At 36.3% G+C, this 16,453-nt stretch overlaps 1 protein-coding gene across 1 annotated transcript in view; it reads left to right on the top strand.

Annotated features, from left to right (window-relative positions):
• The window catches only part of ITGA8 (integrin subunit alpha 8), a 113,551-nt gene that overhangs the window by 62,904 nt on the left and 34,194 nt on the right, over positions 1–16,453 (top strand). The window contains exons 22-25 of the mRNA XM_058833336.1: positions 4,531–4,610; positions 7,583–7,663; positions 12,885–12,990; positions 14,796–14,954. Coding sequence (XP_058689319.1) covers positions 4,531–4,610; positions 7,583–7,663; positions 12,885–12,990; positions 14,796–14,954 — 426 coding nt within the window. The remainder of the gene's footprint in view (positions 1–4,530; positions 4,611–7,582; positions 7,664–12,884; positions 12,991–14,795; positions 14,955–16,453) is intronic.

The following is a 16,453-nucleotide window of genomic DNA, read 5'->3' on the forward strand; positions in this document are numbered from 1 at the left end:
TTTCAATCTTCAGCCTCTCTATAGAGGGGGACTTTCCTGGCCTCTTTTAATCATGAAGAAATTCATGTCTGACCCTTGACAGAAGAGCCAAATGGATCATATAACTGGAGATTGGGACTAGAAGTTTCTTTGGATTTTAGGAACAGCTTCAGATCAGCCATAGAAATTTAGAACTTGAATGAGGGCAGGTGTCTCATACAGTCAGCTGCTTGCATGGTCACAGGCAGTCCCAGAGATTCTTTGGGACTACAGGGAGGTGGAAACCACTGAAAATTCAACTCTGGGTGATGGACCTCCTGGGAAGAGGAATCTTCCTAGTGAGGTTCCTTCTCCATTGAACTACTTTGAACTAGAGGACTGAAGAGATTACTATAAACATTTTCTGGGAAGGACATAGACAGGAAGGCCAAAAGATTTTGTATGTTTTGTTTTATTCTACTTAATGAAAACCCTAAAAACTGAAAGTAATTGAAAACATTTCTGAATAATGGAATTTTCAAAATGGAATGATGGGACACAATGATGGGCCAAAGCTTGAGACAAATATCCAATTCAAGGCAAATAATTTCTTGTATTGAGAAGACAGTTGTTTTACTTATCTGCTTAGTAGTTTCCTAGTTAGTCTCAAGGCAGAAGCAAATTCTCAATATACAGACAGAAGTGGACAAGAATATTATGGGTGGTTGGGATGCACTGGAGTGGGACAGGAGAGCATAAAACCCTTTGTGCTGGAAAAGGAAGACCAAACACAAGAGACACTAACTTGTATACCAAGAAGAAAATCTTTGTAGTTTGCATATTGTCATAAGCATAAGTGATGGAAAGGTCTAATTGTAGAGGTGTTATACTACAGACCCTCATACTCCTCCCTTTGAATCCAAAGCCCTATTTCCACCTTATCCTTCACCCAAAATGCTAGCAGTGTGAAGATTTCAGGAATGCCATTTGGTGGCTACTAAAACATTACCACTCTCACCTGCCTCTTTATGAATTTTCACAGCAGAACTAATAGTTCTTTTCTTCAGAATCAACTCTAGGACTGCTGTAAGTGCCATTACCAGATACTCCTAAGCAAACTACTTCATAAAGAGAGAAGTAGCAGAATAAAACAGCAGAGTTCATAACATATTCAAGGGTTTTCTACTTTATAACAAAATAATCCAGCCCTTTAAAACTGAGGTATACAAAGGTAGAGCATTACAAAGCCAGATGGCAACATTGTTTGATTAGAGTAAGTGAAATCTTAAATCCTAAATTTATCTTGAAGCTCTCTGAAGCTGAGCTCTCCTGGAAGCTCAGTAAAGGTGAAAGGACTTGTTGTTTCTCAGTCCAAACATATTTGTAATGGCAAATGTACTTCCAAAAGCAAAATACCAGCCCTTTGTACAAATTGCATAAATCTCAAAAGGTTGCTCTGATCCATTTCCAGTTTTGAAAAACAATTCTGCTCTGGCAGGAGATCAGTTATTCTCAAAATATTCAGAAAGAGACTTTTTGTGGAAGTTGTGAGTGGGAAGGAAGGGTAAGGTCAAAATTGAACATTCCTAAAACTCCTTAACTATTGAGGCACCTTAATGACTTGCCAGCACCCTGAAATCCTAGAATTCTTGACCTCTTGAAGATCAACTTCTGAGTATGAGGGTTATGTCAGGATTTTGTAATATAATCCATGGGATATTACTGCAGCAGACTATGGGGTTGTCTGACACTTTAAATCTTTAAAATGCATTATGTCATCTGAGTCCTTAAACTTGTTTACTGGCCACAAAAAAATACTTCACCTTATCGGTAATATCTTTGAAGTTAAAAAAGAAAACAAAGATGAAAGAGTAAAAATGAAGAGAAAAATAATCAGTAAGGAAAACCTCAATGCAAATGCAAACTAAATGTATGACAACATCTCACTGGCAAAGATTGCTCAACATATTTATTTATGACACTGGAATGGATCAGACTGACAAGCTTCCTAATGCCTGTTCAGTGGCATTAGCAAGTGAGAAAATTCTAGTAGAAAAATCTGGAAGTTTATAGAAATTAAGAGAAATTAAGGTTAGAAGACTGGAGGCTTGGAAGATCTTGCCTATTTCTTGGTATGCACCAAACAGATTCTTCAAGAACGCCTGGTTTTATCTTTCTTATGCATTGTAAGACACTTCAAAAAAGCTACACCTCTGTCTCCCAGCTCTCCTAAATCCTGTCAAACATAATAGATTAAAACTTACTAGTAATAGCAGAAATGTCATGTATTTCAAAGATACATGATGTTACAAACATGGAAATAATGCAATTTTAATGAAACTAACTTCACTTTGAATGTTTTAAGTAAAAATAAACTGTTTTGATAAAATTTATGTCCTACTAAAATGAGGATGTTGGGTAATTCCTAAGTTATAGGTTCAAGGAAGTTAAACTCCTTTGGCCTCAGTGGGTTTTCAGCAAGGACATGTGAGCATCTTTGCCCCATTATTAGCAGCAATGTCAAGGGTTACTTGACATTAACAAAGTCATATGACTATACATAGACAACATCTGCAACTTATTAGAGTTGTACAGTAGGAGCATGTTTCACTAATAAATAGGGGATTAAGCCTCAGGGGTGTAATAGATCATCAAAACTGCAGTTCATGTTTGCTCTGTCTGATGAAAATTTTATCTTTGGTTTATCAAATATTTTTTCTGCTATAAGTGGAAACAAATTTATTTAGACTGGCCAGTAAAAACAGTAAGAGAAACGGTGAGTTTAATATTTGGAAATTTTTGTCTAAAAGACTAAAGTCATTATATTTTTAAAGGTGAATGGAATATCAATAGAGTTGCTAATATCATCTCCAAAAAGTGAGCTTAAAATTAAAAAGAGCTTACATACCTATTCCAAGTCAGCTATTTAACTTCTGAGTAATTTAATGAGCACTGTCTTTTCATCTGAAAGATTTTGCTTTGAAAAGGAGAGATCAACTGTTACTATGACATTAAGATAATTAGAATTCAAAGATTTGAACTCAACCATTCCATTTATGATGGCAGTATTGCTTCAGCATGAGTCAGCTGAAAGTAGCTGAAACATGTTAGGTAGGTTTTGTTCTGGTGATGGATAGTGTTGCACCACTGCAAATGAAAAAATATGAGAATTTAATGAAAAAAAAATGGGGGGAAAAAGGAATTACTTAAATATATTAAATGACATCCACAGAAGAATTTTTCTCATCTTTGCTGATGTTAAATGTAAGTCCCTACATTGGTGTGTCCTGTCCTGTTGACAAGGTTTTCTTAAATATTCTAAGGAAATTATGTCAAGCAGACAACTTGTTTGTTCTTACCCCCCTTGCCCCCCAATCTAGTCAGACATTGGCAGAAATGAGGGAATGATGTCCTCATTTCCTGATGCCTTTTGATTAATTTCCCAGGAAGATTGTTTCTCCACATGTAGAATATATCTACGTGTTACCATCCTTTTTAAAAAAATGGAAGTACAATGTGCATGTTATCCTGCAAAAAATTGTGTCATCAGGCAGATGGAAGGTAGAGGGGGAGTAAGAAGTTGTAGGAATTGCAAAACTCACATTTTTAAAATTACCAGATTATAAATGTGCAGTTTAAATAATCAAAAACAATAACTTAAACATTGCAGTAGAATTTAATTAATCTGCATTGAGGGCAGATGGCATCTCCTGTTACCTGCCACTTATACACTGGGGCTGTAAATACATCCAACAAGAGGCTTACAGAGACCCCACCATGGGCTATTGTATATTCCTTCTCTAGTTAGCCCTTCTCTCCTCTGAATAAACTTGATCTGCTTATCTCTGCTCCTCTTGCAAAGCAAATGGAAATTGTCAAAGGGAGGAAGCCAGATCTGCTTAAACGCAAGGCAGCACCAGTGGAAGCACTTACCTCCTTCAGTTTTGGGAACTGTGTGTTTTACTCTCTCCTCTGGTCACTCACTCCAAGTTGTGGCAAATTGAACTGCAAATATAACTTTGAAGCTGTATTCCTCTTAACAGAACTGCAATGCAAAAAAAGACTCAAACTAAAAGTAAATTAAAACTACTGCTAATTTAGCATCAGGTGCTCAGTCAGCCCCACATGCTTGCTAACACAAGCATGCAGTGCAGAGCTCCCAGGTGCAGAGACAGTGCTGGGACCAGGAATCCCTGCAGACCTGGACCAAGGCATGCATGGATGGAGGCAGGGATGAGAGCTGCCAAACAACTGTTATTTTCTTTTGGCTTGGCTTGGCTTGGCTTGGAAAAGCAAAGACTGTCTGGATGAAGAAGGGCCCACTGCTGTGTTCTTGGGAATGTGATTCTCTATTTCTCTGATCTTTCCTCTCTTCAGCCAAGTTTTCCATCTGGTGACATACACAGACAGGATGGTATTTTTTCCTGAGAACAACTAGATGATGTTATTTCATACTAATTTTAAAAAGCAACAGTATCCAGTATAATTCTGTGAAATGCAGTGTTGAACAGTATTGCTTTATTGATCTGGAGAAATCAACTGTAGTAACCTGTTGTTTTGTCTCTTTCTCAGTTCTCCACTGGCATTCGATTTTCTGTTCAGCATTTCGAAAATGCAGATTTCAGCATCAACTTTGAGCTGCAAATAAAAAGGTTAGATATTTTATCAAGAGCATGGTCAATTAAATTATTAATTCCTATTGGCATATGAAGTTTATTATATAATAAGGTCCCTCGAATATCAGTAATTATTTCAGGGTCTTTCCAATGGTAGCTTATGTCAGGAGGATTTTTCAGGTTGGAGCCTTGTTAGCTGTTAGGAAAATAAGTCTTATTTCTTTAAAACTCAGGTTAACTGATTTTGGTCAATAATCCAAGGATCTTCTATAAATTTTCCAAATTTGAACTTTATTTTCTACTTCAGAATTAATAAACAGTAATCACTTTATAACAAAGGTGAATATGTGCAAACATACCATGTTCTGAATTAAACTAGACATGCTTCTTCTTCACAAAAATTTAGAAAATAAAAGCAGTTAAAATCTGCTCAGCAGGTTTACTGGCACGGAGAGAACTGTTTCAGTTTGATGCAGGTGAAGCTTTGTAATTTTTGCATTAGATTCCTCCCCATTTGTGGGCCTCACATATTAATACTGTAGAAACTCGTGTTTTATGCTGAGCAGTACTTCTTCCACAGGGACAAAAAAGCACAGAGTGGGCTGAGTTAGGATAACAGCAAAAACAAACCTGGGACTTTTTCAGTAGGTGGCAGAGCTTCTGCTCCATCTGTCCTCATCAAATACACACTGGAGTTCTGTATGGGGCCCTCTCTGCCCTACACGCAGAGACTTAATTGCTAATGTCTGGTCTTTAATGAGGGCCTTGATCATGTACATGATGGTAAATAACTGAGACATTTTAAATGTGTAAGTCATGTCTTCATAACGTAACCCTTGAAAGGAAAGTACATACAGAAATTCAGGAAAGGCACAGCAATGCCACAGTAGTCCATTAGGTGCTCAGTCCTCTCCCTGGAATCTGCCTGGGGATCATGCAAACCCAGACATGAGCTCTTCTGGAGAGAGACACAACATTTACCTTGTAGGTCCCCTGTCCATGCCACTATCCATTTCCTAATAGCAAGCAATAGTTTTAAATGGTTATCCAAGGCTCATGTCATTACCCTTTTCATGCTGTGAAATTGGAAAGGTCCAGAGCTTTTTAGGTTGTTAAATCTATCTAGGTAATAAGAGTTTAATGTAGGTAACTGTTTTTAAAAAGTGACAAGAATTTCCTGAGGAATAAGTCTGAACTTCAGGAGACAATAACATCTCATGCTTCCCCTATGAGTGCGACTCACTAAAATGCAAAGAAAGGAAATGTGTTGGGCTACAAACTTGTAGGAAAATTCTGAAGAGCACACAGCTATTTAAAAAACAACAAAAAAGGAAAGAATAAAAGAGTAAAATTTCTTGCATAGGGAATGTACCCTACAGTTAAAACTCACTGCTTTGTACATTCATTCACAAGCAGCAGGACAGTTTGTGTGTTTCTATGTCCTTAGTGAACAGGTAAAACAATCCTAAAAGAAAAAGGGAACAGAACTCTGTGAGGCAAAAAGAGGAAATTGCCTAAATGGAGGCAAGAATGCATCTCAATTTGAGCCCTACTTTAATTTATTCAAAAGAGAGAACTTTAATTTGCTTCAAAACATCAAGTGGAAAATGAATATTTTGGTTTGCAAAACTGAAATTCATTACTTACAAGAAACAAGCAAGAGGCTGAGCTGTGCCTTGAAATCTGATTCCTTTTCTCATGTGCATGTTGCTATGCAATTATGTACCCCTTAGAGAGAGAGATGTCTTGGCACTTTGATTTAAACTATTTTCTTCTCTAAAAAAATGCCATAAAGCATGAACAAGGTTTGAATACCAGATATATATGATCAAAATCTGTATTTTAAGTCTGTGGAAAGTAGGACGAATATGCAAATTGGATAGCAGTTTATTCTAAAAAAGTAGTGGTATAATAATTTTTGTAATTCGAAAATTTTTTGTACATTTATACTCGATGGCTATAGAGGATTACATTAAAGTTCAAATAATGTTTGATGGGAATCTGCATTAATTTACAAACAAATTAGAGCTGCTGTTAATTTTAGCAATCTATAACCAGAAAGCCTGGATCAAAGCAGTGTTGCTCTTTACTCCTCAGGAGTCAGTCACTGGGAATGCTGACCTCCTCTGAATGTTTCCAATGGACTGATGCTACCCAGATGTGATAACAGCAAACTGGGACAGCAGTAGAAACTTAGTGTTCATGAATCAAAGAGGACCACACTTGACTGAAAAAAAATCCAAATTTAGTGTTGTTAATCCTATAATTAAATAAATTCTAATTCTGTAATTACTTCACTATCTTTATGAATTTGAACCTGCAAACCTTTCTTTGTATGAATGGGCTATAATCACAGGAGTAGCCTTTTGAAGTAAGAAAAACTACCTTTATTAGTAAGGTTTGCAATAAGAAAAGACAATGAGAGCTCTAGATTTTAAACATAGAGATCTGTTTTCAGATCTCTAAGTTCTAAGTTTCAGAATGACTAAGTGGTTTTAAAAATGTAAACACTCTGGATAGGGGAGGGAAGAAAATAAGAAAATGAAAGAAACACTTGACCTCGGTTCTTTTTACCCAAAGACTCTGTCATGCAAAAGTCACAAGTTTGGAGTCATAAGAATAAATTTTATCCTAACAAAGCCTGTCTTCTTTATTAACACTGCCTTACTCCAGTGAATGAAACAAACTTCTATTATATAAAGATACTTTTATCCATACAGAAGGCCAAGTTGTGCAAAGGAATTTACATGATATTCTGAGCCGTATAAATTTGTATCATCTTATTCATAATCACAGGATTCTTTAGAGGAAGCTTGAGTTGAAGATATTATTAAATATGTGATGAGCTCAAATAATATCCAACTTGAATACCAATGTCCTACAAGACTGAAGATGGCAATAGGAATCCTATTTTGTAATATGTCCAGCAGGCCTTGTGTATTGAGTGATACGATAATCTAGAGTTCTGATATAACAACTTTGTTAATACTTGTACATATTTTTTCCAGCTCTAACAAAATAAATCCCACCAGCAACTTAGTGAACCTCCATATCAACATCAGTGCTGTGGCTCAAGTACAGATCAGAGGGTAAGTATTCAACTATTTCAACTCATTATGATAATTACTTTTTTACAGAATCTTTCTGCATATGATAATTCCAGATAGTGAATCTTTTGGCATATTATAAACCCAAATGCCTTATCTGTCTAGGACACCTGAGTCTTACCCCTGCAAGCCTTTCAGAATGGAGACTTGTTGAGTGTCTGTGCAAAGACAGCAACCTAAAGAATCTCACATTGCAGTAACATCAGTCAGAGCCAACATTTTATTCAGGCATTCAAACTGTGTTACTAATATAAAATGCCTGCTCGTATGTGTAGGTCTTCTTGTGCAACTACTTGGACACTTAATGCTGAATACCAAACAGAATTTACTGCTTTTATGGCTGGAAATGTGAAACACATTATGGCAATGCATGTACTAATAGAGAGCAGAGTGACACCTTTGGAGAAAGGATGAGTAAGAAATGAGTTATGATAAACTGTACATTGACAGAAAGTATACCAAAATTAAATAAGCACAGGATATAATCAAAGATGATAATTTCTATATCTGTTTTCATATACAGCTTCATTTTGGAAATTATAGAATGCAATTAGGTGGTAATTGCCAGCTGAACATGAGCCAGTACTGTGCCTATGTGGCCAAGAAGGCCAGTGGCCTCCTGTGTTGTATCAGACATAGTGTGGCCAGCAGGCATTGACCAACCCTCTGTACTTGGCCCTGGTGAGGCCATGCCTGGAATACTGGGATCATTTTTGCTCTCCTCACTACAAGAAGGACATTGAGGTACTGGAGCAAGTCCAGCAAAGCTGGTGAAGGGCCTGGAGCAGCTGAGGGAGCTGGGGGGGTTCAACCTGGAGAAAAGGAGCCTCAGGAAGACCTTGTTGCTCTCTACAGTTAACTGAAAGGAGGTTGTATTGTGGTGGGAATTAGTCTTCTCTCCCAGGTAACAAGTGACAGGATAAGATGAAATGGCCTCTAGTGGCAGCATGGGAGATTCAGTTTAGATATTAGGAAAATTTTCTTGTTGCTAACAGAACAGCTAGAACTTTTTTGATTTGTCAAGCACTGGAAGAGGCTCCTCAGGGAAGTGGTACAATCACTATCCTGGGAGATACTGAAAAGTGTAGATCTGGTACTGAAGGACATGATTTAATAGTGAACTTGACAGTACTAGTTTTATGGTTGGACTCAATGATCTTTAAGTTTTTTTCCAACCTAAATGATTGTAAGATTTTATAAGAATATTAGAGTACCCTGTAAAGTCTTGGAACAAGACTCCTATTCTTGCACCCTGGAGAAAGTCAGGAGGATGTCTTTGTAAAGCAAATAATTAGCCCCAATGCTTTTTGTCTGGGATGTTATATTTCCTACGTCTCCATTTATGAACCTACAGCTCAAAGAAACCTGTAACCATTATCAGCTCTGCAAGAGTTGAAGAGGGGCTACAAGGCCCAGATTCACTTCCACAGTCAGGCCATGAGGCTTGGCTGTTGCAAGAGGGGTAGATGTCTCTTATGCGATGTACCTCAAGGGGCTGCCGTAGATGTAAACAAATAAAAAATGTGTTTATTTATGGGTTTTTTCATTTATAAAAATGCATTTATTATAGTCACTTGGAAGACAATATGACTACCTAGTGCTAGCAATGTTACATTATTTTGCAGATCACAGAGAACATTTTTTCTGTTCTAATATTCAATCTATCTCCTCCAGTCTAGTCTAATATTTAGTCTAAATCACAGAGATTTTTAAAGGATTTTTCACCGTATTTTGTATGTGTATTCCAGGTTAAGAAGACCCTAAAGCTAGTCAGGTGGAAAAAAAAGGCTGGTGCTCAAAGACTGTGTGTATATATGTTAATTATTTTATTTCTGAAAAGGAGCACTTGAAAGACAATATGTTTAATAAGAACAGATATGAGAATATTATTTCATTTTCTGTAGTTCGTGGTCATCTAAGGAAATGAGCTGGATAGAAAGAGAGGTGAAAAACACAAAAGGTGTAATACAGAAGTAGAGGTTGAGGAAAAAGTAATCAAAGGTTTTATTTAATGGGCTGCAGATGTGTGAGAAAGTGTTGGGAGGCAGCGGCTGCTAGGTGTTGCCATGGGTGAACACCCAGGCTAGAGACTGTCTGGAGTTTCAGACTGGAATAGTTATGGTTACATACACATGACTTCCCAGTAAGGGTTGCTTCCAGTGCTGTGGATTATATTTTTTTAGTGAAGTCTCTCCTCACTTTAATAAAAAAATCTTGCAAACTTTTTATTCTTTGGAGACTCTTTGGAAACTTTGCCTCCATAATGCTTTTACTGTGCCATAGTGTGTTCTTTTTAATGAAATGTTCTGTAACAGGTAAACAGATAAACCAAAAAATGACTGCAGAATCCTCAGTACTTTTGAGCTTGGTGATAAGCAGAAAAAGTTGCTTGAATTGCTGCCTGCAGTTCTAAGAAACAGGTTATTAAATACAGAGGAATTACTTAATTGAATGACTTCCAGTTCCTTTCCTTTTAAGTATTTTAGTTTTCTTATTAGCTATAGCATTCCCAACTGCTTTGTTGACATATTTTGCTAATTACTCAGAGATGCTAAAACATGCAGTTCCAAGGGAATTGCTCACTATTTTCTAGATAAAAATAAAAGAGAGACTGTGTCCACATTTGGACTGGAAAATATCTTGCATTAGTTTCTTCTCTTCCAAGAGTTGCACAGAGTGGAACTGGATGCATTGTACAATTTACTGAGGAAAAGTAAGTAGTTATGAAATTGTGCATATGCATGCACGCAGATTTACTTGCACAGTGGAACCTTTCTTTTCTGTGAGAAAGGAAGAAATCTTCTTCAATATCCTTTTTAAAAGAAAATTAACATACCTCCTTAGATAGTTCAATAAGCAGAAGCTTTGATAACTTAAATTTGATTATTCTGCGTACCTTTTTTCATCCCTAAAAATGTAGGAGTTTAGTATTGTCATTGTTATCTACCACTGCTGAAAAAGCACTAGAGGAATGAGGGATTCAGGAAGGAAGTAATTTGAATTAAGAGGATTTGGAGCTAGCAGAATTTTTATTGTATATCCCCATATAAGCCTTTTCTGTGGGTCATACTTCATTTATCTTATTTTTTAGTACTCTCGTTTCATGATAATTGTCACCTGAAAGTCTAGGAAAAATCCTTGTCTACTAAATCATTCAAATGTTAAACATATTTTCAATTAATTTTAATATTTTTTAATTTTAATTAAATGCAAAATAAAATAGTAAAAATAATGGATTTTTTTTATTTGACCTAATTTTGCTACTTCCATGTCAATAGCAGAAGTTCTCAAAATAACTGTAAATTCTGTTAAAATAAGTGTTCTTATATATGCTACAATAATTTTAATTTAATCTCTAAATTTATACTTTGCATTTTGTAATTCCATGAATAAAAATACTTCCCTGGCAGTGCAATAGAAAACACTCAGTTTTGAAACCTCATATCTTTTTTTTGTCTCCGTACAGTTTTTGATTTGCAGGTTTTTTGTGGTAGATTAAGGGTCTATGTGTTTTGGCTTTTGTAACAACACCCTGAAGTTCCTAATCTCCAACAGCAATAGCAATCAATAATTAAAATTCATATTGGAAACAATATGATTTGTGAAACTTAGGCTAAGTACATAATCAAATTACTTTTTTAATGAATAAGTTTAGCTTCTTTTATTATTAGGGCTGGCTTGTGAATTGGTCCTCGGGCATACTTGTTTGTTAGTACAAACTGCTGGCATTTTGAAGTCAGGGGAAGTATTAAGAGTTAGCAGGATACTCCAGAATACATCAAATTTCACAAAGAGTTGTACTTCAGCTGGATGGTATTAGGCTGTTCTTCTCTGGGATTTCTTGCTGCTTTTAGAAGCTGTATACTGTAGAAAATTTTCTTTCAGACATTTCATTCATTGTATATGACATAGGAGCTGTAATTGAAAACAGTTTCTTCCAATACTATTTTTTCAGCATTTGCAACAAAGCCATTCAATCTTTTCTTCAAGGGGCAATCTGCAGCAGGGCTACTGCAAAGTGATTAACATCAGTGCCTAGAAGTCCATCATGTTATTCAAATTCTACACTTGAAAAAAATTAATGATTGGTTTTTAACAGTTTTCTGTTAGCAAAAGTCCAGCTTTGGCAGAACTTTTCTTTCAGGTAAATGCTCCATAAACCAGCAAAACTGAGTGAGAGCTGACCCTGGCAAAGAAAAGGTAATACAATTTTAGCACCAAGAGCTACATGCAGTACTTGAAAGTGACAGATGTCTGTGCCAGAACTAAATTATCATGGTAGAAGAAATTCTTTGGATCTGATTTCCCAACTTCTGAACACCTGAGTGAGGTTTAGTTGGCATCTGAATGGGAGCAGTATGATGAAATTCCAATTTTATGGGAAATTTAGTGTTTGTGATTTGAATAAAAGTGTTAACTAAATTCTTAAGGTCAGATAGAGAAGAAAAGGAAAAATAAAAAAGCAGCTGGAAAGATGTCAAATACTAAGTCACAGTTTTCTCTGTTTATGTTTTATTTATGTGTTGCAGGTTGCAACAATATTTCAGGGAATGCATTAAGTGCCACTTTGTTCGCAAAGCAGTTGGAAAGCCTGGAGCACTCTTTTAGACTCCAGTCCCAAATTCTGTTTCTCAGTACACCATTTTCATTATGTTTTTATGGAAGTCACAATATTTCTGTTTCTCATCTGTAAGACAAGATAATCTACCTTGTAAGGATTTTAAAGGAATAATAAGAGATGTTATAGAAATTTACAGTCAGAACAGTTAAAGAAATATATAGAAGTGTATTCTAGGAAGAAAGATGCATAGCATTAAATACCTACAGGCTTTAAATGGAAATAGCAAAATACATTTATTTACTCGAGTTTTGTGGATAGTGTATTCAGGTATCTCATCAGTTAGAATGGTATAAATGCCCAACAGATTGGATTCCTCTCTCCAAACAGAGCTACACCCTTTTCTGGAAAGGACAATCCATTACAGGAAGCATGACACTAAACGCGCACCCTCAGGCTTTTGCAAGGACTGCGTAGTATTTTATGGAGACAGTATATTATTCACCTCACCTAATTGTAATTAATGTGCCCAAGTAACAAGCCTCTGAGAGCCCAGTTTTTTATAATGGTCATCATTTTTTTCTAAAACTAATGCAATCAGTCACTGGTAACAGTTACTGTTTTATCCTGGTTTGTATATTACAGAGTGTCTCACCCCCCAACAATCATTTTTCCACTTCACAACTGGGAACCCAAAGATGAACCTACGAAAGAAGAAGAAGTTGGTCCTTTAGTAGAACACATCTATGAGGTAAAAATTACGTATGTTGCCGCAGGACCTCATGCTGCCCCCGCTGAATTCCTGATGAGTTTGGTTTATTGTCTTTATCTGTAGCTAGATAACGCCACAAATGTAAATACTCTGACTTTAGCACATGACCCAAATTTAATCTGGAAATTCACAACCCCATTATCTGTTCATATGAGTGGAGGAGATATTAGTTTATGCTAGGAGTTTGTCTTAGATTTTTAAGGGATTTATAAACATTTTGGGTGTTTGACAAGAATTAAAAACAGTCCTTAAAAGTTCCTTATAATCAATGTCAAATATCTTCTCAGTAGAAGCTGTGCGTGCTGTGCACTGGAAAAAATGTTTTCTTTGACATTTAGCTAACTGAAAAAATAATGTAGACATGCATGTAATTTGTTACATCAGAAATTTTTCTGTTGAAAATAATTCTTAATACTCTTAATACTCTTTGAAGTACATCTATTTTTACCTTCTATCTTTGCTGGATTTTTCCTATGGATGATTCGTCAATTAAAAGAGTTCAGCTTGGAAAAAGGGTATTGTGTGAACTACATGGAATAGAAGCCATCCTTAGAATCTGATGGATGGCCTTTATTCTAGAGGGTAAAACAGAGGGCTTCACATATGGTTATAATTCACAAACTTGCACTCAAGAAAACATAAGCAACTGAGCTTAATCAGCAGTGTAAGATTACAATTTGCATGACATACTAAAGTGTAGTGAATACAACTGTAAAATACAAATGATCATTTGTGAATTCCTCATCCTAACATATTTCTCTAAACTGAAAAATACTTAACAAATCATCCTGTCTCAAGCATTTGGGTTGTTTGTGAAACTGTATTTGTGACTTCAAATATATTAAAATAATTACAGTGATTATAGTTATTATAGTTACTAAGGAAAACACTTGCATGGTTTATATCAGAAAAGCATAAAAAAGCAGTCTTCCAGAAGATGTAAGATTGAAAGGCTTTTATTTAGTTGCAACTGAAGGTCATCAGTCACAAAAATTCTGCAAATTTTAAAAAAAGGAGGTTCTCACATCTCTAGAAACTTTGTAAAGTCAATGGTGTTCAGCTTTTTTAACTCTTCATGCTCAGTGACAACACATGTCCAGATTCCTGTTGTCATCAGTTATTTTCAAACTGTAAACTGATATAAGTAAACTATTTTAATAGCCTAGATTTAAAAACTTTTCTTATTTCTGTCTTTGCTTATTTTCCCCAGAAAAAAATAACTTCCTGGGATATTAATTTAGGAAAACTAGTTCCTTTACTTCTTTTGAGTAAATTTAGATTTAAAGTGTTGAAAATACAGTTCTTAACCAAAGAAGCTAGTTAAAGTTCTGCTCTACCTTCTTGTGCCCTGTAATGTGATTCATTTGTATTCTGAAGTTTTGGTTACTATTTTCAAGTATGATCTGTTATGTTTCATTGTTCATATTTCTGTGGGGTTTATTTGCTAGTGGTTTTGGGTTGGGATTTTTTATTCTTTTTTAGATAATTTAAACTCTTCATATGTAGGAAAAAATGGGAAAGGTTATGGATTTCTTGAATACAGACTCGGACAAAAGACTGTTCTCTCAGATTTGCCATTGGCTTTGTGACTAATGTGGAGAGGTTCTTCTCTCCAACCTGCCACAGATTCTCTATCAATAAAATGATATTAATAATCTATTCATCCTTCCCTAAATACTTCAAGTCTGTGTCCACTAAGAATTTTAAGGTATGTGAATGGTTGTTGCAGTGGTTTTTGTTGTTATTTACTGCCTTGAAAAGTACTGATTATATTTCTTCAACAGCTGCACAATATAGGACCAAGTGCCATCAACAATACAGTTCTCCATGTTGGTTGGCCTGTGTCCAGTAGAGAAGAATTTCTTCTTTATATTCTTCACATTCAGACACATGGACCATTGAACTGTCAAACAAGCTCTCCTATTAATACAATGCAAATAAAGGTAAGCATTTTATTTCCATCCTTTTCTGCATTTTGACTGGGTTTTTTTCCCTACAAGTCACAATGGATGGAATTATCTTAGGAATTTTTAACAGTCCAAGATCATTTTCCTGGGTAAGAAGCAAGATATAGATAGTCTATAACATTTCTGATGTGTTTTGTTGCTCGGTACATATTTGTTTTCTTTACTCTTTATATGACATAAAGGGTGTGCTCAATACTGCTGTTGATGAAGATTATAACAGAGATTTTAAGAAGGGCTCTGTCCCAATACCAACCACCGAGGAACACCACACATCACCTGTCTCCAACTGGACATTAAGCCATTGACCACAGTTCCTTGTGGAATGTGATCACACAGCCCATTCATGATCCCCTGAGTGCTCTGTCAAATCCGTGTCTTTCCAGCACATAAACCAGGATGTCATCTGGAACTGTGGCAGATGCTTTGTCTAGGTGCAAGTGGATTAAGTCAGCTGTTCTTCCCTTATCCCCCAACACTGTGACCCCACCATAGAGGGCCACCAAATGTGTCAGGCACAATTTGCCTTTAGTGAAGCGATATTGCCTCCTCGTTTAATATGTGCCTAAGCACAGTTTCCTGAAAGATCTGCCCCGTGACTGAGCTGGGCACAGAAGTGAGACTGGCTGGTCTGTAGTTCTGCAGGTTTTCCTTTTTCACCATTTTTAGAAAAGGGAGTTTCCTCTTTTCCAGTCAGTGAGACTGCCACAGCTTTTCAGATATGGATAGTGGCATAGCCAGTTCATCTGCCAGTTCCCTCAGGTCTAATAGAAGCACCTCATCAAGTCTCATGGACATGTGAACTACCAGATGCTTTATATGTTCTTAAACCTGACATCCTACAGCAGGCTGTTTTTAATTCTCCCTTCTGTGATTTGGGCAGTGTGCCTGGAGTGTTTGCCAGTGAAGACTGAGGCAAAAAAGTCATTGGGTACCTCAGCCTTCTCTGCATCCTGGGTAACCAGGTCTCCTGTTTCCTTCTGGAGAAAACTTTTATTTTCCCTCATCTTTGTTTGAGTGTCCATAGAAGCTTTTCATATTGTTTTTAACATCCCTGGCCACATTTAATTTTCTTAGGGCTTTAGTTTTTCCTAACCTGATCCCTGGCTGCTTGGACAATTTCCTGTTTTAAGATCTATGTTTGTGATGGCAGATCCCCTCAAAAAGAGCTTGGTTTGGCTCAGAGTCAGAAGATTAGGCAAAACACAGCTCTACTATTATCCCATCAACAATAAGGTATCCAATTTATTAAGCATGACGGATTCCAGACATTTCTGGAGTAAACAACAACACTTCTCAAGTTTAAGCAGTAGCCTGTTAAACATCTTTCAGGGAGAGCTGCATTCCAAGTGCTAAAAATGCTCTACATCTTTTGCATATCAGAAGGGGTTTGAGTTCAATATATTCAATGAAAGGGGAGACAACTTTTTTTGTTATGAGGAGTGTTCACAACCCAAGGAGCTACAAGTCAAGTCTTT

Source organism: Poecile atricapillus, chromosome 2 (assembly GCF_030490865.1).
Source record: "Poecile atricapillus isolate bPoeAtr1 chromosome 2, bPoeAtr1.hap1, whole genome shotgun sequence".
Classification (NCBI taxonomy): domain Eukaryota; kingdom Metazoa; phylum Chordata; class Aves; order Passeriformes; family Paridae; genus Poecile; species Poecile atricapillus.